Source organism: Cydia splendana, chromosome Z (assembly GCF_910591565.1).
Source record: "Cydia splendana chromosome Z, ilCydSple1.2, whole genome shotgun sequence".
Classification (NCBI taxonomy): Eukaryota; Metazoa; Arthropoda; class Insecta; order Lepidoptera; family Tortricidae; genus Cydia; species Cydia splendana.
The window spans coordinates 11,032,991-11,057,500 of NC_085987.1; the positions used below are offsets into that span (position 1 = coordinate 11,032,991).

At 39.2% G+C, this 24,510-nt stretch overlaps 1 protein-coding gene across 1 annotated transcript in view; it reads right to left on the reverse strand.

Annotated features, from left to right (window-relative positions):
• Nucleotides 1-3,095: 3,095 nt before the first annotated feature.
• Nucleotides 3,096-24,510, reverse strand: part of LOC134804203 (serine/threonine-protein kinase GA29083-like) — a 30,515-nt gene continuing 9,100 nt past the window's right edge. Inside the window, exons 6-14 of the mRNA XM_063777159.1 lie at nucleotides 23,270-23,457; nucleotides 22,508-22,594; nucleotides 21,888-22,039; nucleotides 9,448-9,566; nucleotides 9,014-9,113; nucleotides 6,784-6,929; nucleotides 6,346-6,495; nucleotides 5,591-5,833; nucleotides 3,096-4,592 (exon numbers count right to left, since the gene is read on the reverse strand). Of these exons, the coding sequence (XP_063633229.1) occupies nucleotides 4,536-4,592; nucleotides 5,591-5,833; nucleotides 6,346-6,495; nucleotides 6,784-6,929; nucleotides 9,014-9,113; nucleotides 9,448-9,566; nucleotides 21,888-22,039; nucleotides 22,508-22,594; nucleotides 23,270-23,457 (1,242 nt within the window). The 3' untranslated portion in view covers nucleotides 3,096-4,535. The remainder of the gene's footprint in view (nucleotides 4,593-5,590; nucleotides 5,834-6,345; nucleotides 6,496-6,783; nucleotides 6,930-9,013; nucleotides 9,114-9,447; nucleotides 9,567-21,887; nucleotides 22,040-22,507; nucleotides 22,595-23,269; nucleotides 23,458-24,510) is intronic.

Below are 24,510 nucleotides of genomic sequence, written 5' to 3' on the forward strand. Positions count from 1 at the left end.
GGCCTTTGTGTATTTTGGTAACGTTGGCTAATCAAAGATATCATCTGATGGCCCAATGACGACAAATATCACATTTACCAACATTGGCTGTAGCATTGATGCCCAACAACGGGCCTTTTGTTTATTTTGGTAACGTTGGCTAATCAACGATATCATCCGATGGCCCAATGACGACAAATATTGCATTTACCAACATTGACTGTAGCATTGATGCCCAACAATGGGCCTTTGTGTATTTTGGTAACGTTGGCTAATCAACGATATCATCCGATGGCCCAATGATGACAAATATCGCATTTACCAACATTGACTGTGGCACTGATGCCCAACAATGGGCCTTTGTTTATTTTGGTAACGTTGGCTAATCAACGATATCATACGATGGCCCAATGACGACAAATATCGCATTTACCAACATTGGCTGTAGCATTGAGGCCTAACAATGGGCCTTTGTGTATTTTGCTACCGTTCGCTAAACAACGATAACATTCGTTGGCCCAATGGTGACGAATACCGCATTTACCAACATTGGCTGTGGCACGGATGCCCAACAATGGGCCTTTGTGTATTTTGGTAACGTTGGCTAGTCAAAGATATCATCCGATGGCCCAATGATGGCAAATATCGTTATTTACCAACATTGGCTGTGGCACTGACGCCTAACAATGGGCCTTTGTGTATTTTGGTACCGGTGGCTAAACAACGATAACATTCGTTGGCCCAGTGAGCACAAATATCGCATTTACCAACATTGGCTGTGGTACTGATGCCCAACAATACCAGTTGAGTTTGCTTGTGGCGTCACTAGATGGCGTTACTGTCTCCAAATATCGAAGTTATAGTTATTTTCTCGATTATTCCGGATATAATCATAATATTTTTTTAAAGTAACTTATAAATCTAATAGCTATAACTATAAAATTTATACATAAATTTAAAAAATTGTATTTTACCAACATTTTCTCAATTTAAATCTCAAAAAACATAAATCTCGCTTACGAAGTTTCGAAGTGCGGTTAGTATATATGTCGCAGTCGGATCGTATAATCCGCCGTATTACATTACGGCTAGCCGTTTTCAAAAACAGGGGCGTTTTGAAATGCGGCGGTTTAACGATTAGCCGGATTGAATGCGGCTGAATGGGAATCCGCCGGAATGTATTCGGCGCCATACGTTCTTCAACACGGCTAGCCGTAATGTAATACAGCGAGTCATTAGCCGCCGCTTTGACAGTTTTTAGTTCCCATTTTTAACACCCGTGGCGCTGCCTGACAAACGCTGGGGTGTCCATCAAATCTGGAGTTCGTCGGACTGTTTCTTTTCAAAAAACATTTCTTTCGCAACTTAACTAGACGGAGCCCCGCTTCGCGGGGCTCCTATTTCTGAGCGGTTTGCCCTTCGGGCATCTGAAGCTACCTAACAAACCTAACCTACCTACCTATTGATTTAGTGAGACGTCCGTGAAAACATTACACTTTGGGGAAAAAAGCGTAGGTAGGTAAGTAGGTTAGGTTCGTTAGGTAGCTTCAGATGCCCGAAGGGCAAACCGCCCAGAAATAGGAGCCCCGCTTGCGGGGCTCCGTCTATTTAAGTTGTGAAGGAAATGTTTTGGAAAAGAAACACATGTAGTGCGGTGGGACCATGGTAAAAATAAATTAAATTGCAAACATTGTCAAACTCCGGTTACGTAGGCGACCGAAAGAACTGGTCACTCTACAATCTAAAATAGTAGTACGATGCGGCTAAACGTTGGCCGCCTTATTGAAGAACGTATGGCAATGACAATCCGGCTAATCGTCGAACCGCCGCATTTCAAAACGCCCCTGTTTTTGATAACGGCTAGCCGTAATGTAATACGGCGGATTATACGATCTGACTACGACATATATATACATTAGAGTGTATAGTAAGTGTACTTGCTTCGGCAGTACATATACTAAAATTGGAACGATACAGAGAAGATTAACAACAACTGCTGCCTAGCCTTGATGTCCTTCATGTGGATACAACCAATGCCTACCGTAGTGTAATTGTAATATTTATCAGCAAAGGCCCAACGTCGTATTACACAACCACTTACTTAACGTAGGGTAACTGTAGGACTCGTAAACAAAAGCCCATTACATAATTAGATTGTAGGCACACTATAAATTACACAACTATTTACCTCCGGTAGTATTGTAAGAATCCTACACAAGGCCCAACGTTAAAGTTACAATGTTGGCCCTTTGTGGGACAAGCTGTGTTGGGCCTTCAACCTGGTGCACGACTACCTACCGACCTACCTGACTTGCCGTTGGGTAATTGTTGAATTTGCAAACAGAAGCACAACGAAAAAATTGCCCTTTTTTATTTTTTTGCAGTTGGCCCTACAGCAAGCCATACGGCCAAATGTAACAATTAACCAACCATCAAACAAATGTGTATAGGCCCAACCACGGCCCAACCAAAACCACCACCGTTGAATAATTGTATGATTTATTTAAATAGGCCCAACGAAAAAATTACTCTAATGGCCCTCTGTTGGGAATCTTCGGGAGGGCCTTTGTCGAGGGCCCTCCAGCAAATCGTACGGCCAAATATAACGGTTGCCCAACTAATACGTAAACAAAGGCCCAACAAAATCCCTACAAGAAAATGCTATTAGGGTAGGCTCTTTAACACTAAACGAGAACGCTAGGGGATGTGCGGTGCTTTAGGCAGTGTTGGCCGAAACGTTAATGCAATTGAAGATTCTTGACCATTAACCAGTACAAGTTGAACCGTCAACTGTAACCGTCCGTTACCGTTTACGGTTCAATTTGTAATGGTTAATGGTCAATTGCAATTAACGTTCGGCCAACACTGGCTTTAGGTGCTTAGTCACGAGCAGAGGTATGTTCCCGAGCGACGTGCTTCAACTAATGTGCATTGTAGGTACAATACAGTCGAGTGCGTATTTTCGTCTACTTAGTTACTTCTGCAGGTGACTTTATTAATCCGTTTGTCCCAATGCCTTATCAAATGACATGAAATGTCGGAATCATCAGACAATGAAACTGACAAATGATTCGGACTTCATTATATCACATCAGTAGCAGTTATATATCTTACAAAATGTATTTACCCATATATAAGACACACAGAAAACTTTATTTCCATAGCAAAATTCAACGTTAAAAATCGATATTGATATTATATTAGAAGTAACTTTGGTATTGGTGTTATGAATTATTATTTTCAGCCTATATGGCTCCGCAGCGGTTATCAAAGCTTATAAGCGAGGCCCGGGCAGCTGCTGCTTGAAGTCTATTCCCGCTAGTTTTATTATTGGAACTATAATAGTGCATTTGCTTTCCTATAAGTTCTAAAAAAAATTAGCGGGACTAGTCTTCACAGAAGTTAACACTAAATTCTACAGAGTACTGATGAGTTTGATGAACCAAGCCAGTATCAGTAGGTAGACCTAGACCCAACTTGCAAATGCTTGTAGCATCGATATGCGTGATTATCCCGCGAAGATTGAATTTTTTCTGGCACCTTTTACTAATATTCATGTTTTTGTAAGTGTAAATATATGTATCTAAAAATTTTAAAGGTACCGAAACTTGTCATTTACATAAATGCCTAATATTGCCTTGCATACAGCGCTTATAATATACGCGGGGCAAGTCCGAACGGGCCCACGACGATAAATACGGTAAATATCAAACATGGCAAAGTTTACAAAGTAAACAGTAAATTATTACGAAAAAAGGGATTCACATTTATTATCAATATATTGCCGTCTGTGGCGTTCAAAAGGTTATAGGAAGCTCGTATCACATAGTTGATTCATTACGAGGTATTCACAAGGTATTTACCAAAGTGACTGATTGGCTAGCTAGTGAGTTTTTATTTTCAACCGACAAACAGTCATACAACAAATAATTTAGGATGTGATACGTGACACGGCTACCCCGGCCGTCACAATATTATTGACGATTTAATGGCAAAGTTAACTGACCACAATAATGGACATTTTCATTTTAACTTATACTTAAAAGTCCGTTTTACATTATTGACGTATTATGACGACTTAAGGTATGACTAAATGAAAACGTTCTCATTACTCTTATTACCCTTACTATAATGTGTTAACTTTACTTCTACGTGTGTTGGTGAGTAAAGGGCAGTCGCAGAGCACAGAGAATTTAGGATACTGCTCAATAGGTGTCTTGCTGTGTTGGTTACTCGCGCGCAAATGTACAACTGTCGCAAGCCGTCCATAAAGATGGTCGTATGCGATAGCAATGTATGTGTGACCGAGCATCGTAGAGGTACATATGTAAATGCATAAAAAAATGTGCTTAGCAATGCCATAAAACATATGCCGTCGTGTCTGCTGCTCTACTTAGTAAATTGGTGTCGTTTTACACATTTACAAGTTGAATTGTACAAGGCGGTATGAATTTTGCCGTTTGACATTTACGATATGATCGCCGTGAGGCTCGGAGGCCAGGACTGCACTACAGGGAGCGAAGGGCGCGTGAGCGCGGCGCGGCGCCGGCGGCGCGCTATGACGAGTCCACGTCCTGCCACAGCCCCGAGTCGCAGTTCCCGTCGTAGTCCTCCTGTAACATAACACGATATTACTTCTTCCACGCGTTATCCCGGCATTTTTGCCACGGCTCATGGGAGCCTGGGGTCCGCTTGACAACTAATCCCATGATTTGACGTAGGCACTAGTTTTTACGAAAGCGACTGCCATCTGACCTTCCAACCCAGAGGGGAAACTAGGCCTTATTGGGATTAGTCCGGTTTCCTCACGATGTTTTCCTTCACCGAAAAGCGACTGGTAAATATCAAATGATATTTCGTACATAAGTTCCGAAAAACTCATTGGTACGTGCCGGGGTTTGAACCCGCGAGCTCCGGATTGCAAGTCGCACGCTCTTACCGCTAGGCCACCAGCGCTTCACATAACACGATATTACTACATAGAATAATATAAAAACGTCTTCTAGTTATCAAATATTATTCTGCTCGAGTAAACATACATAAAACTTAAAATCTATACTCTGGCCCACATCATAAAGAAGAAAATTCCATGGAAAATGTTATGTGAGCTATGTTCCAGTAAACCATAAAATCTTTAAAAAAAATCCTACGCTATATGCCAACGAAATCCATTTTATGCCAAAAATGCCTTATATCATTTTGGAAAAGAGCTGCTGAATCGATTTCTATGAAACACTGCTAGAAAATTCGCTTTCACATAAAAAAAACCGCGTCGAAATCGGCCCATCCTTTGGAAAGCTACGATGCCACTGGCAGACAGACATTGGCGTCAACATATACCACTCCTCTTTTTCGTCGGGGGTTAAAAATATACAGTAGACCCGACAGTTTTAGTTTGGTCCGCGTTTGACGTATACCACTTTACGTCCAACTTAGGCGTCGGTTTCACCAAACCGTCTATCAACGTTAAAACCTTCGCTAAATTTTATTATAATTTTATTTTATTTATTATATATTAAACAGTTTACTACCCAGTAAAGTTGACAGTTCGTCAATTGTGGTCGATACTACTGGTTCTTATATCGCAATTTCCACTGAAGACTTTACTGACCGACATCCACGCGTGGTCGAGCACGTCCTCGGCCGCGAAGCGCAGCTCGGGCTGCGGGCGCAGCATGTTGGCCACGAGGTCGATGGCGCCGGCCGACACGTGCTCCCACGGCAGCGCGGGGAACTCCAGCCGCCCGGACAGGATCGCGTCGAACAGCCGCTCCTGGTCGCCGTTGGGGGACGAGAAAGGAGGGAAACCGCACAGTAGGATGTATAGGATCACGCCCGCCGCCCATACGTCGATCTAAACAAAAAAACTTGTTAAAAACGGACTTTCAAATCGGATCGGTTATTAGTACGATCATCGACATACCAATTATCATAAAAAGGACAGGACTGACGTTCGACACAACATGCACTTCTTGAATATACATTTTTGGAAAATGGCGACTACTGGCGCAATACTCAGCAATTTATTATAATTATCAGTGATCGGGGTTTTGGTTGCTACTCGGGGTGAATGACCTCAATAACGGCTTATTTAATGTCGTATATTTTATAAATGTGTTATCTATACCAAACAAGCGTTTTTTTTTTCGAGAAGGTTAAGGCATCTACAACCCAGATCACTGATATTAATTATTATAATTAGTAAAACAAATATATCAAATGATTTGTCTTCCATGCTCAGGATGAGAACACGAGATAGCTTATCTTTAGGCCTCGTATACTGCCGTCTGGGGCCATCTCCACCTAAACTCTGGCTCAATTACTTTTATGTGGCACAATTATCTCCACCTAAACTCAATTAAGTACCTTTAAGCCGTAGCCAGTTTGCAAGAGGATCTCAGGTGCGACGTATGTGGGCGTCCCGCAGATGGCGCGCAGTGGCCCCATGACCTCGACGGCTAGACCGAAGTCAGCGAGCTTTAGGCCTCGTATACTGCCGTCTGGGGCTACCTCCACCTAAAAATTATCAAAGCACGTTATTAGCTGCGCGAAGTGCTTGGAAGCCGAACTCTGATCGTTTACAACTTTACAGCATATCATATCATAACTTATCATGAATTAAACTTTGCGTTTAGAAGGAAAAGAATGTTCATGACTTATTGAAGGCAAAATGAGTTAAAAACAATTGACACACTGTTTGTATAAAAATCGATATGACAATATCCTGTGTCCCATTACGAAACAGTTTTAAATATGAAACAATTTCTTCTTCAGTCTTAAAAATATTAAGAACAGCATACTTACCAATAGGTTTTCAGGTTTTATGTCGCGATGTACGATAGAGAGCGAATGTATGTACGCAATGGCGGATGTTAGGTGGCTGATCAGCAAGCGGGCCTGTGCTTCCGAGAACACACCGGAGGCGGTGATGTTGTCAAATAAGTCACCACCTGAAAATGCCACATTAAAAACACAAACATATTTTTACAAAGGTGCGTCCAGAAATTTCAGATCTGGCAAACGGGCCACTACTAAGGCTCAGAACGAACTGCGACTAATTTCTTGCGGTTTCAGTATATAATTCTATATTAATATATATATAAAAAAAATGGTTCATATTATCCGAGCAAAGTATACTGTCGAGTATTAGCCGCGAAAATACTCGACAGTATGCTTGACTCACTTCTTGAGAAGCACCTCCAGATTCACGACGCACAGTTCGGTTTCAGGACCGGGCTGTCGACGGAAAGTGCCATCCTATGCTTAAAGCATACTGTCGGGTACTATACTGCAAGAAAACCCCCTATCTATGCCTGTTTCCTCGACTTATCGAAGGCCTTCGATAGAGTTGATTACGTTATACTTTGGCGTAAACTTGGGGAGACATGCATGCCTAGTGAGTGTGTCAGTATACTCAAATACTGGTATTCGAGGCAGTCGAATCAGGTGAGGTGGGCTGAGACGCTGTCTAGCGAGTATAAACTCGAATGTGGTGTAAGGCAAGGTGGGCTTACGTCTCCCAATTTGTTCAGCTTGTATGTGAATGAGTTGATAGTCGGTCTCAGCAGCATGCATGCGTTATATAGACGGCATTGCTGTTAATAACATCAGTTATGCCGACGACATGGTGCTGTTGGCGCCGACTGTCGGCGCACTTGCTGAAATGCTGAGCGTTTGTGAGACGTACGCCAAATCTCATGGCCTTAAGTATAACCCCAAAAAAAGTGAGGTGATGGTGTTCAAAACGGGAAAAATAAAACCCTTCTATGTACCTCCGGTTATGCTCTGCTGGGGGTGCCTTTGAATGTGGTGGGCCGGTTCAAATATCTTGGTCATATAATTACTGATGATCTGAGTGATGATCAAGATATAGAACGAGAGCGCAGGGCTCTGGCGGTACGTGGAAATATGCTTGCCCGTAGGTTTGCTCGATGTTCCAATGAAGTAAAGATAACGCTTTTTAAAGCTTATTGTCAATCTTTTTACTCGAGCAGCCTGTGGGTGAGGTATACCAAGCGTGCCTACAATGCTCTGAAAGTGCAGTACTACAACATATTCAGAATGCTGTTGGGCTTGCCCAGCAGGTGTAGCGCCTCAGGCATGTTTTGCGAGGGGCGTACTGATGGGTTTCCTGCAATCATGCGAAAAAAGATTGCATCCCTGCTGAGGCGAGTGAGACAGAGTCCCAATAGCATTCTGAATGTGATTGCTGACAAGTTTGTTTGCCCGATCATTGTTTACTGGCTTTTTAATTATTTTAATTATTGTAATTTAATTTAATAACTGTATACTAATACCCTATGGAGTCATGTGCTTCGAAATAAAGATTTTTATGATTATTATCAGAGCTCGGATTTTTCACGGCAAAACAAAACACTATCGGAATCTAGCCAGTGATAGAAACATTATTTTATCGATATCGATAATTCAGTACAAGAAGAAAATACGTCACCAAATAAAATAAATATGTAATAAAAACATTTGTATGAAGTTATATATTAGAAACAGACGCAATTTCTTCTTCAAAATCTACGTCAGTACACACAGTAGGGTTGGGGCGAAAAAAAAAATTTCCCCCCACTTCATGTGTATGGGAGGTACCCCAAAAAAACATTTTTTTTTTAGATTTTATTGTACCACTTTTTCGGCGTGGAAAATATACATACTCATACCAAATTTCAGCGTTGTAGCACTAACGGTCACTGAGATTATCCGCGGACGGACGGACGGACGGACGGACAGACATGGCGAAACTATAAGGGTTCCTAGTTGACTACGGAACCCTAAAAATGTATTGAGGCAATACCTGTCATATACTCTAGTAATACTCGATATCGATAAAATAATATTTCAAGCACTGGCTAGATTACGCTAGTGTTTTGTTTTGCCGTGAAAAATCCGAGCTCTGATTATTATATAATTTTTTTTTTAGTGCCCTCTTAAAGCTCGACAAGTAAAAATATTTGTAAAAATATATTAGCCCTAATTACCAGTTGTATTAAACCAATATTTTAACAAATAAAATAGCACTGACCGCTAACTAGCTCCAGTACAAGGAAAAGCCATTCCGGCGTGTGGAACTCGTCATACAGAGTGACGATACGCGGGTGACACAGCTTTCGCATCACTCGGACCTGAAAACCATCAAGGTGAGGTTATGTTACGTATGAAAATGTAAGTTAAATTGGCTAAATTGCGTCCATGACATAAATGGGATTTCTCTAGAATTTATTTACAATTATTTATGCATAGACACATTCGAAGGATAGTCCAGGGGTAAATCGTATTATTACAAATGAGTTAATGGAATTTAGTACGAACATGGCACGAAATTTCATTAAGTTATTTACCAGTCGCTTTTCGGGGAAGCAAAATATCATAAATTGGATTTTATGATAACATACTAACAGCGTAGAAATATATAATACAGGAAGAACCTACTTAATGTTATTCTATTTGTAAACGTACCTCTGCTGCTACATAATGCTCTTTGCCCTTGCATTTTAGCTTGTCTATTACTTTCAGAGCATACTTTTGGCCAGTCGTTTTATTATTGCAAATGCGCACCACTGCGAAATTGCCCTCGCCTGTAACAAAACAAAACGTTAAAGGATACATTAAAAAACCGGCCAAGTGCGAGTTGGCCTCGCGCACGAAGGGTTCCGTACCATTACGCTAAAAACGGCAAAAAACACGTTTGTTGTATGGGAGCCTCACTGAAATATTTATTTTATTTTGTTTTTAGTATATGTTGTTATAGCGGCAACAGAAATACATCATCTGTGAAAATTTCAACTGTCTAGCTATCACGGTTCATGAGATACAGCCTGGTGACAGACAGACGGACAAACGGACGGACGGTTTTTACCCTTTGGGTACGGAACCCTAAAAAGGAACGGAACATATTTGCCGACATTTATAAAACTAAGAGCTGAAATCTCCAGGAAACTAAATGGTTTGATATAAATATCAACCGCTGAAGGGTTACGAAGCAAGGGTTACAAATGTTACAATAAGGTCTGCTATTTACAAAAGATTTATTCCGAATATTCTGAGGTTGGAATTCATAATTTGCCATTACATGAAACTTGAGAGCGGACAATGATTCGTTTCGTAACAATGTAATCGAATTCTATGCCACGGCCCACGTGTAAATATAAAGCGTTTACGCTGACGTAGTAGGATGTGATGCGTTGGCGAAACAACTATCCTAATATTTACGTATTTCGCCTAAAGTGAGGAACAACGAATGAATGTAGTAAAAATCGTAATTTATGAACACTATAAATTATAAACTGAAGTAGTGTGACTATTTAAAAAACACAAATCAAAATATTTCATAAAATATTTATTTGACGACCGGTCTGGCCTAGTGGGTAGTGACCCTGCCTATGAAGCCGATGGTCCCGGGTTCGAATCCTGGTAAGGGCATTTATTTGTATGATGATACAGATATTTGTTCCTGAGTCATGGTTGTTTCTATGTATTTAAGTATTTATATATTATATATATCGTTGTCTGAGTACCCACAACACAAGCTTTCTTGAGCTTACCGTGGGACTTAGTCAATTTGTGTAAGAATTATAGGGATAATATTTATTAATATTTATTTAATATTAATATTTATTATTAATAATTTATTTTGTTCCCTAATCGGACACTTCATATTGTTGATGACACATTGTGTAAGCAACCATAAAACAACAATTAGAGAAAAATTATACATATTCCGGTAATTTTGTCGTAGGTATTTAAATTCGTGAATTAATTAGCACACTGGCGTGCGCGGAGGAGGTATCAGTGTGATCGGCATGGTAGTGTTACGGGTTATGGCTGTGCGCTATATTGCCAAGGCAATTTTAATATAAGATTGCTGTTATTTGCTGGAGCATAAAAATATATTTCATGTAGCCTGTACTTATCCATAAAGACGAACTTTACGACCGTGAGAAGTGATATTTTATTGTAGGGAGGCACGCGTTTTATAATATGATTAATTGTTCGCAAACCGAAAGGGCAGCTCACTAACGTCTTTTCTAAAATCGTCACATATCATGGTTTTTGATCGAGGTCTTATAGATAGATTTGTCTATGATATCCCGGATGTTGTATCCTGTAAAAAGAGGCTGCAACATGACCGGCCAGTCGCTGAACTGTCAGCAAAGCTGTTAGCTTATTAGCACCACACCACAGCATACATTTTTATATGCAGGCTTTTTCGCTTGCCACCATGACAAGGCTCGCCTCTTCCTGTAGAAATACATGACCAGCAGCACTGACCTAAGATGGTATCCCTGATATTGTGAACTTGAGCCTTAGAGGCTGCAGCATGACCATTCCCATACAACCATTTCCAGTCGCCGTTACGACGCGGTGTTGACACATCTTGTGTCGACACCGTCTGTTTCGGTCACAATTCCAGTCGCAGAGTCGTCGCCGTGTCGACACAGTTACCAGAAATGGGGAAGGGTCGACACATGACACAAAGTGACATAAAGTGTAGTCGCCGTGTGCACACATTGTTTCGGGTTTGCGACTACTTTATGCCAAAATCATTCGTTCATTCGTTCATTTTGTTCCTGTCAAATGGAAACTGTCAGATGGAAAAATACTTAAATAAAAATAAGTGACATTAATACGCCATCTCTAAAACGGATTACAAGACGTAATTATATATTGTTTGCATTTATATTACAATAGGACTTAAATTATTATGGGGAATTAAACTGCTCGAGTGATTTGATAAACTAAGTGTAATATAATCAACGCGCCACCACATTGTTTTAGTTTAGCCGGAAATGAAATTGTTTACTTCTCAGTGCCTGTGTTCATAACTATATTATTTGAAGCATTTTTAGTACTTCGATGCGTATACTATACTTAAATAACAGAAATAACGCTTTACATACTACGAAACTTGTTAATTATGATGTATAAATATGGTTTAAGGCTGAGAAATATTGCAGTCACAAAGTAGTTGCAATGTTTCGACTTTGTGTCGACTCTGTGTTGACACATGACACGCGCTGTCAAAAGTAATAACAAAGTTACTGGTATGTTACTGGATTTGCAAATGGCTCCTTGTGTTGATTTGTTTTCAGATATTCTCAAAGTGTAAAAATGCCGTGGTCAGAGATGGGCATTAATCGATTAACTGTTTATTCGACTAATTAATGGAATAAAAAAAGTTAATTCTCAAATTTTAATCGCGATTAGTTTAGTCGACCTAACATGGATTGAAATTGAATTAATCTGAATATTAATCGAATAAATTATCGATTAAATCTCGATTGAAAGTTGACAGGGGGCCATTTTTGTACGAAAAAATAATAGAAATGTCTTGCATGCAGATGGTAGCAAAACACTTTGTCATAAAAGTCGAGATGGGTGTCGATATATAGGTTTTAGGGAGTGCCGATTTCGAAAATAATGACCATTTTGGAATCCGAAATGGCGGCCATGCACTGTGTCATAAAAGTCGTCATGGATGTCGTTTTATACGTTTTAGGGGGCCCCAATTTTGAAAATGATGACCATTTTGGAATCCAAAATGGCGGCCATGCACTATGCCATAAAAGTCGTCATGGGTGTCGTTTTATAGGTTTTAGGGGGCGCAGATTTCGAAAATGATGACCATTTTGGATTCCAAGATGGCGGCCATGCACTATGTCATAAAAGTCGTCATGGGTGTCGTTTTATAGGTTTTAGGGGGCGCAGATTTCGAAAATGATGACCATTTTGGATTCCAAGATGGCGGCCATGCACTATGTCATAAAAGTCGTCATGTATGTCGTTTTATAGGTTTTAGGGGGCCGCGCTTTCGAAAATGATGACCATTTTGGAATCCAAAATGGCGGCCATGCACTATGTCATAAAAGTCGTCATGGGTGTCGTTTTATAGGTTTTGGGGGGCGCAGATTTCGAAAATGATAACATTTTCAATTTAAAAATGGCGGCAATGCACTATGTCATAAAAGTCGTCATGGATATCGTTTTATAGGTTTTAGGGGGCGCAGATTTCGAAAATGATGACCATTTTGGATTCCAAGATGGCGGCCATGCACTATGTCATAAAAGTCGTCATGGGTGTCGTTTTATAGGTTTTAGGGGGCGCAGATTTCGAAAATGATGACCATTTTGGATTCCAAGATGGCGGTCATGCACTATGTCATAAAAGTCGTCATGTATGTCGTTTTATAGGTTTTAGGGGGCCGCGCTTTCGAAAATGATGACCATTTTGGAATCCAAAATGGCGGCCATGCACTATGTCATAAAAGTCGTCATGGGTGTCGTTTTATAGGTTTTGGGGGGCGCAGATTTCGAAAATGATAACATTTTCAATTTAAAAATGGCGGCAATGCACTATGTCATAAAAGTCGTCATGGATATCGTTTTATAGGTTTTAGGGGGCGCAGATTTCGAAAATGATGACTATTTTGGATTCCAAGATGGCGGCCATGCACTATGTCATAAAAGTCGTCATGGATGTCGTTTTATAGGTTTTAGGGGGCGCAGCCCAACTAGCAAAATAGTCGTATAAGAATTGATTTACTCAGCCTGTAATCGTATAACAGCCGAGTTACGGTTGTTGAAACACCAATATATCGTATAATAGCGGTTAACTCGACTATTTACCAATTTTCGCTAATTAGTGCTATAATCATGTCGTATAAACGTTTATAGCACTATCTTTTAGCACTTTTATTCCACCTTTTAATAAATGCTGAGTTAGCGCTACTAAATCACTTTTATTCAGCATAATTGTTCTATTAAAATCATATAACAGCTATAGAATAGCTAATTGTCTGAATAAGGCGCTTTAATACAACTGTTACTCAATTATCTTCTCTGTTGCTATAAAAGCTTATTAAAAGCAATCCAATAACCATTTGGCAACAATGCTGCTGTAACAGCGCGCTTATATCATAATTCGGGTAATGGGGTTCAAACTAGACGTGCGCGCCGGTCGAAAAAAATCGGGCGGCGGCGCGCCACGAAAAAATCCACGGCGGCGGCGTAACGCCGGCGGCGTGGGATTTTTCAACTTTTCAATATTAAGACGTATAATGAAAAGTTACGCTTAACCCTTAAGGGGCTACCCCACGCCAATGACCTTCGATCTGTATCCCTTAGTTTTCTAATGTTTTTTGTAGCTTATTATTTACTTAAAAGTTCATTGTCTTCGAGATATTTGGCATCAAAGTTGAACAATTTTAGGCTAATAACCTGGTTTTCTGGCCATAACTTTTGTGTTAATTACTTTGAAATTAAAACCCTGGACACGTTTTACGAGACGTCAAAGACGAACCCAAATATGTAGATTTCGTACATGTAAGATCCTTCACTGCAAACTAGATAGGTACCAAAAAAGTGTTCTTTTAGACAATGTTTAAAAAATTCATAAAAAATAAGTACTTATTCATTTATTTCAAAATCCGGTGGACAAAACCGGAGATAAAAGATTGAAAAACCAATAACCGTTTGTCTTATAATTCTATCTGTAGTGCAAAAAAAGGAAGTACGATTCAAAACTTGTCAAAAATAGATGAAAACCTCGGGTAGCCCCTCGACAAGGGAAAAAAAAATCTCAAAAAAACTGTGTTACTATCATTTTTTTGGTGTTATTATATTATTATGTGGTTGTTTATTGTAGAAAAATCATGAAAACAATCTATTTATAATAGTTTCGAAAAAAACATACGTAGGTATGTTAAATATGTTGGATGTTGCCAGGTTCGGCGTAAATAAAAAGATACGCCGCATAATGAAAAGACGTCTAGTATTTTGGACGTTGCCGAGTATACATACAGTACTTTATGTGCATAAGGTTTTTTTTGTTAAATTCATGTTTTTTTTTAATAAATATAGAATAATTGCATTTTTTAATTACAAATACACTTAGTGATAATGTCAACGTATGTTATGAATTAAAGTCAAACCTATTATTTTTATATTTTTCCAAAAACTTTATAGCTCGTAGGTGGTAAAATTTTACCAGTCATTGACATAATTTATCAAACTTAGCGGGGTATCGTAGGAGGACTAGGAGGCAGCAATATCTGGGCAATGGTTTTTACAATAATGCATGCAATTTAACCAATATTTTTGTAAGAAATTTCTCAAATGAAATCGGGTCTGTCTCTTGATGTCTTGATGCACAGGAAAAAAATCCGTAATAATATTTTTTTATCTATTTGGTTCATTAGTTCATTACGTTGTAAGTAAACCGACAAGTAATGACTTTTTAAAACGTTTTGAAACACCTAACATCCCTCTGTTTAATTTATTAATTTTACTCTTCGCATACTTGGCAATGTCCAACATACTGGACTTAGCAAAAGTGCCGTGTAAATTGACAACGGTTAAAACACTGGACATTATACTTTGTAAATGTGTTTTACCCATACATACAACACATTTTTATGTAAATCATACTGCCACTTAAGAAATAGTTAGTATTGTGTTGGTGCGACATAAAATAGTAGAATTTAAATTATACAATAACCAAAAAAATCCGTACTAAATTATTGCCATGTAAGTATTTTACATCAAAAATGTGAGAGTTATGTAGGAAGTGGTGCCCGCAATAATTTTCAACTATTTCTTATCGGTCTATAACCATATTTTAACGCTGCATAATACTCTTATAAAAAAATATTCGGCGCGAATTTTAAACTACCGGCGGCGGCGGCGGCGCGCTGACTCTCTATGGCGGCGGCGCGCCGCGGCGGCGCGCACGTCTAGTTCAAACCGCTGTTATAGGAGCTGAAGTGTATTTACAGGTTTTATTCAAAATGTATTCAGCTTAGAGTACTTTTAAAGAGTTTTGAACTACATTAACAGCACAAGTCAGCCATGTTGTCGTTTCAATATAGTCCGGTGGCCAACTGCATGAAACCCTACCTGATAAAAAAATAGAAAAATCCTACTCTGTAGGGGTAGCTGACTTTTAGTAGCATCAACTGCTCTAGGTCGGCCGCGGCTTAATTTGGCAAATTTTGCGGTAATGGCAAAATAGTGGCACAAAAATTCATCAAAAAAAAACCCCATCGTATAATAGAATTGAGGACAGCAAAACAAAAGTGGTCAGCTACATCCTGTGTTGGCAGGTTCCTGTGTCCTACCGAATTTGTGGCACAACGTGACAGCTACAATTTACCTCATCGAAAAATAGAATGAAAAAAACTGATTGTAATACCTACATTAAATTTGTTGACGTATGTCTTGGTCGGTCTCACCTTAGCCTGGCAGCTTTTGCAGTCCGTCCGCATTAAAAAAAATGTCAATGGCAGCTATCCTACCATACAAGTGACATTCTATTTTTCGATGAGGTAAATTGTAGCTCACTTGGTACCACAACTTCGGTCGGACACAGGAACCAGCCAACACAGGATGTAGCTGACCACTTTTGTTTTTTGATGAATATTTGTACCACTTTTTTGCCACTTGCGCAAAATTTGCCAAGTTAAGCCACGGCCGTCCAAGAGCAGTTGAAGCTGCTAAAAGTCAGCTACCCCTACAGAGTAGGATTTTTCTATTTTTTTATCAGGTAGGGTTTCATGCAGTCGGCCACCGGACTATAAATCCATAAACATGGCGACATCATGTGCTATAAGTGTAGCAGTAAACGCAGTTACTCGACTTATAGTCGAATTAATGAGATATAAGAGAAACTAGATCGTGTAAGCAAATTTTTACTTATTTTAATTAATATTTTTTTATTGAAATTTAAGAAAATAGACGGCCCATGAATATATATGAACCAGTGCCTTTGGTTTTATCAATAAAGTATTTTTCGCGCTAGGTTTTACTGTATTACGTGTACTTACAGACAGTAAAAACTTATGTACACAATCACGGTAAAAATAAATGTCATGGATGACAGCAGTAAAAAAATACTTAAGTACCTTTTTGTTTTATTAGACACGTGAAGACGATTAGGCCTCAAACATAATAAAATAATTGTAATATAATCGCTTACCTGAGATCGTTTTTAGCACATATTAGTTGAATAAAAGCATTTACTGCACTCTTACACATTTAAAATGCCGAGTAAAAGCAATTCGGCTTAGATATGAGCGCCGCGCCGGCGCGCCGCCGCCGCCGACAAAATTTACGCGCCGCCGCCGCCGACGCCGCCCTATCGGCGTGGCATCGGCGTGACCTTGTTAGATACTACTACTTTCAGAATCAGATAATATATATTTTATCTAGTTTAGATCTTTAACGGCGCCAGTCTGAATAGCTTATAGACATTCAAAAGGTATTTTAGGTCCATATAATTCTAAAATATTGATGGTAAATTCAAACTTTTCTGTTTGGTAACCGCGCTACTAGTGTAATGACTAATTTTGCCAGCTGGCTAGCTCATCCGTCATTCACCGCGAATTCAATTATTGCAAGCATGGTTTAAATGTCTTAAAAAGGTGTAAAAGGGGGTGATGGCACGTGGGCGGAGGTCGGAGGATCTTGAGGGAATCGGAGAGAAAACAGCGTGTGCTTCTTATCGTGTCTATTTGGAAAGTGTAAGAGTACATCACAAATTAACTAGCCTAAAATAATTAAAACTAATAACAGGCACCACCTATGCACTTTGTAGGGAACTAAGTAGGTAGGTACTTACGTTTATGTAGATCATTATTAAAAAGTATGTAAGAGGTGAGATAGATGGCGCTGTTAAATATACAATTTAACAGGGGGTAAATTTCAGATATTAAGCGTTTTCACGCCCAAAGGTCCGGCCGTTGGCTTTGCACGGAAGGCATCGGAAACGGAATAAGGTCTCATTTTAAGCTTGGCAATTGTTCAAATTTCAAGCTTTGCTCTCTCGCAGACCAATCTTTGGCCTCGCATCGCTCGCATAGAAGTAAGCTGCTATCTGAACCTCCAAGTTTTCGGCCCTGTTTGGAGCGTAACTTTTGGCCTCGCTTTTAAAATGCTTGGTTCTTCTCCAATCTTAGCTCCACTGCAGCACGGCCTTTGGTCTCGCACGAATGCACCTACAGGAGAGCCCCAGAGGTCTTTAACACTGTGGCCACGGTCTTTATCGGCCTTCGGTCTTGCTTACACTGGACCAATTCCAAGCTCTGTCCTCTTGCAGCTTGGCCTTCGGCCTCGCACAGAAGCGCGCCGTAATCGGCACTCCGCGCATTCGGCCGTCAGCCAAGCTCACACTTGGCGTTCGATTCTAAGCTGTATGCTTACCTGCAGCTCAGCCTCTGGCCTCGGATGGGAAGGCGTCGGAATCTGGTCTTCGGTGTTAGGTGGAGCTCGGCCTTGGGCCTCACTTTTTGACATAAACCGGTTTGTTGGGTCGATATTGGTTAATAACGGAGCTTGATTTTCCTCACTTCGGCTCTTTGGACAGTCGACCAGATGTTTCCCTGATACAGTCAATCCGCTACTTTTTACTTAGCACAATAGATAAGGACCTCGCAAAGATCTTCCGGCCAGGGCCTCGCCAAGATTAAGACCGCCTCTGATGCCGCTCGATACCGTTTATACTATATAAAACTTTTTTCGTACCTTTATTCAATAAATTTTGCTTGCAATTGAAAAATGCACTTATTTTATAACTTTCTTACAGCAAAAACGTGTAAATTCGGCAAAATTTTGGTGTGAATTCTTTTTCATTAATCAAAGGTGTTTCAAGGCCACGCCGCCGATTCGCCGCCGCCGCCGACCGATTTTGACCGGCGCGCCGCCGCCGGCTAAATGCCTATCGGCGCTCATATCTTTTCGGCTACTTTTACGAAACATTTTTGCTGAGAAAAAGCAGTGCGGCTGCTTTTATAGAATACTTTCACTGAGTAATAGTAAATTGCTAATGTTTATAGAACAAATAGTCGAATAAAAGCACTATCGTTGCTATTAAAACACTAGAAGCGCTTTTATCCACTTTTACTCAACTCTTGCAGCATCGATTTGCTTCTTATACAGCGCTTACTCGATTTTTATAACACTTTTAGTCTGTATAAGTGCGCCTTTTCGCGTTGAGTAAACGCTTACAGGACTTTTATTCGACTGTTTTTACACCTTTTATAGCACCAAAAAGCGAAAATAAAAACGTGCTCTCAACTTTTATAGCACATAGATTTGCTAGTTGGGAGATTTCGAAAATGATAACATTTTCAATTTCAAAATGGCGGCAATGCACTATGTCATAAAAGTCGTCATGGATATCGTTTTATAGGTTTTAGGGGGCGCAGATTTCGAAAATGATGACTATTTTGGATTCCACTTTTATGACAAAATACGTAGCCGCCATCTTGGATTATAAAATGATCATCGTTTTCGAATTCTGCACTCCCTAAAACCTATAAATCGACATCCGTGACGACGCAAGTTATCTTTATTTTCAGATCTAACAAATTGCTACAGAATACAAAGGACAAAAAAGAAGCGAGGAGGTAATGAAACAAGCAAAAATACAGATGATTCCTCGACGCAATTGGGTGATTCTTAAATTGTGTCCAGATTTTTTTTGTCATAAAAGTTTATATTTTTCACATATTACTCTCACAAGTTCCGTGACATTTCGACCTTGTAATTTTTTAAGTAAATGTTTTTGTTTATCTATGAGGATCTCACTAGAATAGTATAATCAAGGTATGTTTATATTTGATGAATGAAATAGTAACGCAAAAAAAAAAATTTGTGTCTTATATTCCTGCCGAAGACTTTTATTTTACCTTTTCCTTCTACACAAGTTTGGCCAAGTAATAAGAATTTAGGGCTCTCAATTTTATTTTGACTTCTACAACAGTAAAGCTACGAGGCCATGTTTGGTATCGTTTTCGTATAAATTCGCAGTACCAAATTTAGTTAAGGTATCACATTGACACCATTCCGAAGTAAAAACATATAAACTTATTAAAATACTTTCTTTTAAACTCCTCTTCACGCTTAAACTGCTGAACAGTTTTAATTTAAATTTGGTACACATATATTTTGAGTCCCGAGACGAGAGAAGGTGTGAAATGAGGTGTAGGGGGGAATTCAGAATTGACTTCTTGAAGTTAATACTGTTTAAGTTTAGGTTTGAAGTCATGTTTTTTCATCATTTTTAACTAAATCAAAGATGTAGACCATCCCAAATTTCATATAAATCGGTTCAGCGGTTATTGATTTCCCGTACAAATTTCCACGCCACTTTTCACACCTTCAAAAGATGATTTTGGTTATAAGATCTATCCTATGTCCTGTTCCGGGACGCAAACTATTTCTATACCAAATTTCAACGAAATCGGTTCAGCGGTTAAGCGTCAAGAAGAGTTTAAAAAAAACCGGCCAAGTGCGAGTCGGACTCGCGTATTAAGGGTTCCGTACATTAAGTCCGACTCGCGTTTGACTGCACATTTCTAATAGGTTTTCCTGTCATCTATAGGTAAAGAACTATTTTGTGTATTCAGACGGACATACATACAGACGCACGAGTGATCCTATAAGGGTTCCGTTTTTTCCTTTTGAGGTACGGAACCCTAAAAAGATTTATTTTTATTTTGTGGAATGGTGTCAATGTGATATCTTAAATGGATTCAGCACCCCAGATTTATACGAAAACGATACCAAACACGGCCTAGCACCTTCACTGATATAGATATATCAAGATAAAATTGAGAGCCCTAAATAAACTTTCAAGAGCGGATATCTCAAAAACTATTCAACATATCGAAAAAATTGATTGAATAAACTTGTAACAAATTAAATTAACTTTCATTTTGTATAAGTGGCCATGTCGCTGAGATGCATAGTTTCCGAGATATAATCGAAAAACCGGAAAATGGGACCTTCAAAGCCCCCTCTCTCCCCCCCGCTCAAGGGCTACGGCCGGGGACTTTTGATATGTTCACCTCCTAACTTGTCAAACCGAGTTACGGAGTCAAAAATTGTGTTCCGAGCATTTCCCTCTACAACTTTTGGAGCATTCGTTGCCTGACCTAAGTAGCTTATTGAATTTCTTTAAAAACTTTTCTGTAAAAGGTTGACGGGTGTTGGGTGTTTATATGGTTTCGGTCGATTATTATCATTTGCATTGCCCATGATGACTTACTAGAATTACGAGCACACGAGACACTAATAGTAGTTTGACAAACCTTGGTTTTCAAGAGGTATTTTATATTGACATTTGCTGTCACAAATTTGCTGTCAGATTTAGTCGCAAACCGCACGCAAAGTGCACACAAATGTGTCGACACCTTGTTACGGAAAAGTGTAGACACGGCGACGACACTTTGTTTCGAAACAATTCTAGACACATTGTGTGGACTCTGTTACGACACATCTGACATTTAGTTACCACTTTGTGATTCTGCGACTGGAATGGTTATATGGGTTAAGTCGATTGTACAATAAGCTGCAGAGAAAAGGTACCACCCCCCCTGCATAGAAGCAAAGAGAATTGAGTGTATAAAGACGGATTGTCAAAGTAAATTATGTAGTCACTGTAAATTTACTGCCATCTTTCGACAGAACATAAAACTGTTAGAACGCCATTTGACTTTGATCCTTATTCTTTCAATGATATGTGTTAACTTATTAAATATTCATATTAAAGCCATCTACTCAAACTCGACTACAGGCCAAAGGTATGGTGCAATCTTTTCGAGCGATGGCGCCATTCAGCCTACTCTCGAGTAGATGGCGTTAATATTATTATTTAACAAGTTAACACATGTCAGTGAAAGAATAATGATCAAAGTCAAATGGCGTTCTAACAGTTTTAATCGTCTGTCGAAAGATGGCAGTAAATGTACTGTAGCTACATAATTTACCATGACAGTAACTCTCTATTTCTAATTCTCTTTGATAGAAGTATGTATGGACTGTACATAATGGCCACGGCTTTGCGCTTGCCACAATCTTAAAGCTGTAGAACTACTACAGCTATACAAGCCAGCGGCACTTACCTATGATATCCCCGATGTTGTACTTGAGCCTCAGAGGCTGCGGCATGAGCGACAGGTCGATGGAGATGGGCGCATCGTCGGGAGTTTCGCCCGTCTCCGCCTTGCGGCTCGCCCCGCCGGCCTTCTTTGGCATGCGCGGTATCGGGCCTCTCCTGTTGGATCAGGTTAATATAATAAATGCTCAGCCAAATGAACATTTGGAAGTAAATAAAAAATCTGTTTACTTTCGAATTACTATTTATACAGCAACAACCATAATTATTTGACAAAAGAGACACAGAGAAAAGACAGATGTTTATCATTTCGATAGAAGTTTGATTTAAAGTGTTCGATAAATGTTATTGAGATTCTTTATGCAACATGACCTCTTTCTTTTTAAGACTGAGTTTAAGATCTACTTCATATGTTAAGTATTCATAATGGCTGATAATAACATTGATATGGGACCATAATAAGATCAATCTTGTGTCATGTTATGAAGCATTATTTTGACATAGTTATATGTATTTAACTATTTCCTTGTAAAATAAGCACATTTATGATATAGAAAAATAGTATTTTATTATAACAGGTATACAAAGTTCAAAAGATATATTATGCATCGAGAGGTATTAAGTTACCTTGTAGTTCTGGTAATGGGCGTCTTTCTGCATTGTAGCACAGCTTTACTTTCTTCAAATTCGAGTTCAAAGTCTTCCTGATTTACCCTAAAAAAATTATAAAGAAAATTTCGTATGAATATATTTGGGAAACGGACTGCATACTTCCTCTACTAAAATCATCTACCTAAACGAATTTTTGACGTTGGTAAAAAAATCAATACTAAAAATATAATGCGATGTCTCTGTATGTAAACTCTTCAGGCTTAAACTGTGAACCAATTAAGATGAAGTTCAATGGAGATAATTTCGGGCCCGGGAAAGGAATCATGATAGTTGTTATCAATGATGATTAAGCTGCCTCCATAAATTAAAAATACTAAGGGCCACTTGCACTATTCACTAACCCGGGGTTAAGCGGGTAAACCTGGAGTTACCATGGTTACCAGTACAATTTGTCACTGGGTTAACGGTTTAACCGCTTAACCCCGGGTTAGTGGGACGGTGCAAGTAGCCCTAAGTATTAGATATTAATATCAATTAAATACGAAATGTAAATTATAACTTCTATGAGTGTCACACATCAACGTGTAAATGCTAGAATTTTTACTATGAAATTAAGAGTATATTTTACTATATAGGTAGGCATCTACATTATGCCCCATTGTGCTCAAATTAAAATACCTGCCGCATTGTTGTGCTGATTTACCAAAAACGTTAGTTTACTATATGTAGAAAACATTAGTCTTCAATTTGCATCAACAGGAAGCTAGGCAATCCTACCTTTCATTTCCGTATGCAAAAAACACGTCTTCGCCTTGAAAAAACTGGTGCAATGCGGTGACGGGAGTTCCGGACTGCGTGAAGACTTTCCGAACGCACCCCGTGTCCAGTTTCACGCAGTCGGTGATGGAGGCCAACGCCTGCTCTAGTGTCGGGCTGTTGCGCTTGTTCAGCAACAGTCTGCATACCTGAAGAAAAGCTATATTGCTTAAAGGATATAAAATAACTGGAACATTACGAACAGACGCGCGCGCGCATAGAACACAATAATGATATTTAAAAAAGTCAAGCCTTCCCACATAATTATACAATTACACCTCAAATGGTCAGCTTCACTGCGCTTTGACACCCGCGTCTTTATTAAAAAGTTTAGCTTTGCGAGCTGTTGGCTCTGAGTTAATTCGTAAGCCATACAAAAAACGTGCACATTGTATTGGGATTTTGGGATGACTAGGCGGTCTTCACAATGGATGCAAATTCGCACGCCGCCCCGGTGTGCGAGTGGAGCATCGCTATATAAGTATATATGCACATAGCGCTGTCACGCTCATACACTGGAGCGACATGCGAAGTCGCGTTGGGTGACAGACAAAAAAACGACACGAATAAAAAAAAGCGTTCCAAAAGGCTAAGTTTTTTTACTAAATATGTTTTCGATAGATGTTAAGTAGTTAGCGACAGAAAAAAATAATAAATGCTACATGTAAAAAAGTAGAGAAAAATTATAAAATGCAATCCAAAAAGGCTGCCAATTTTGCATAAGTAGGTACCTACATATGTACTTCGTATTCTAATGTGATTTTACGAACAATGCTACTATATTACGATATCATCAAGCTGGTAGGGAAATGAAATGAAAATGCTTTATTGCCACAAAGAAGTACAAAATATAAACTAAACTAACTTAAACTAACTATTCTAATAATATTAAGTATAAGTTATAATTATTTGTGAATAATGTGCCAAACGGTTTTGGCGTCAGCATGATGCTGAAAATGCCCGCCCACATGGGTGACACTTTAGCGCTGTTTTTCAGCCAGAACCAGATTCCCTTCGCACGTTCACAAATCAATTATATGTAAACCGCGTTTTAACATCTACATAATACATAATATATTAAATTAAATTAAAAGTGAACTAAAGAGTGGAAAATATAGTACTTTAACCAGGTGATTGAGTCAGATACTTATTTTTATTTATCTTAGGTTCGCCGCTTCAGCCTGTTTGTTAAATAATAATAT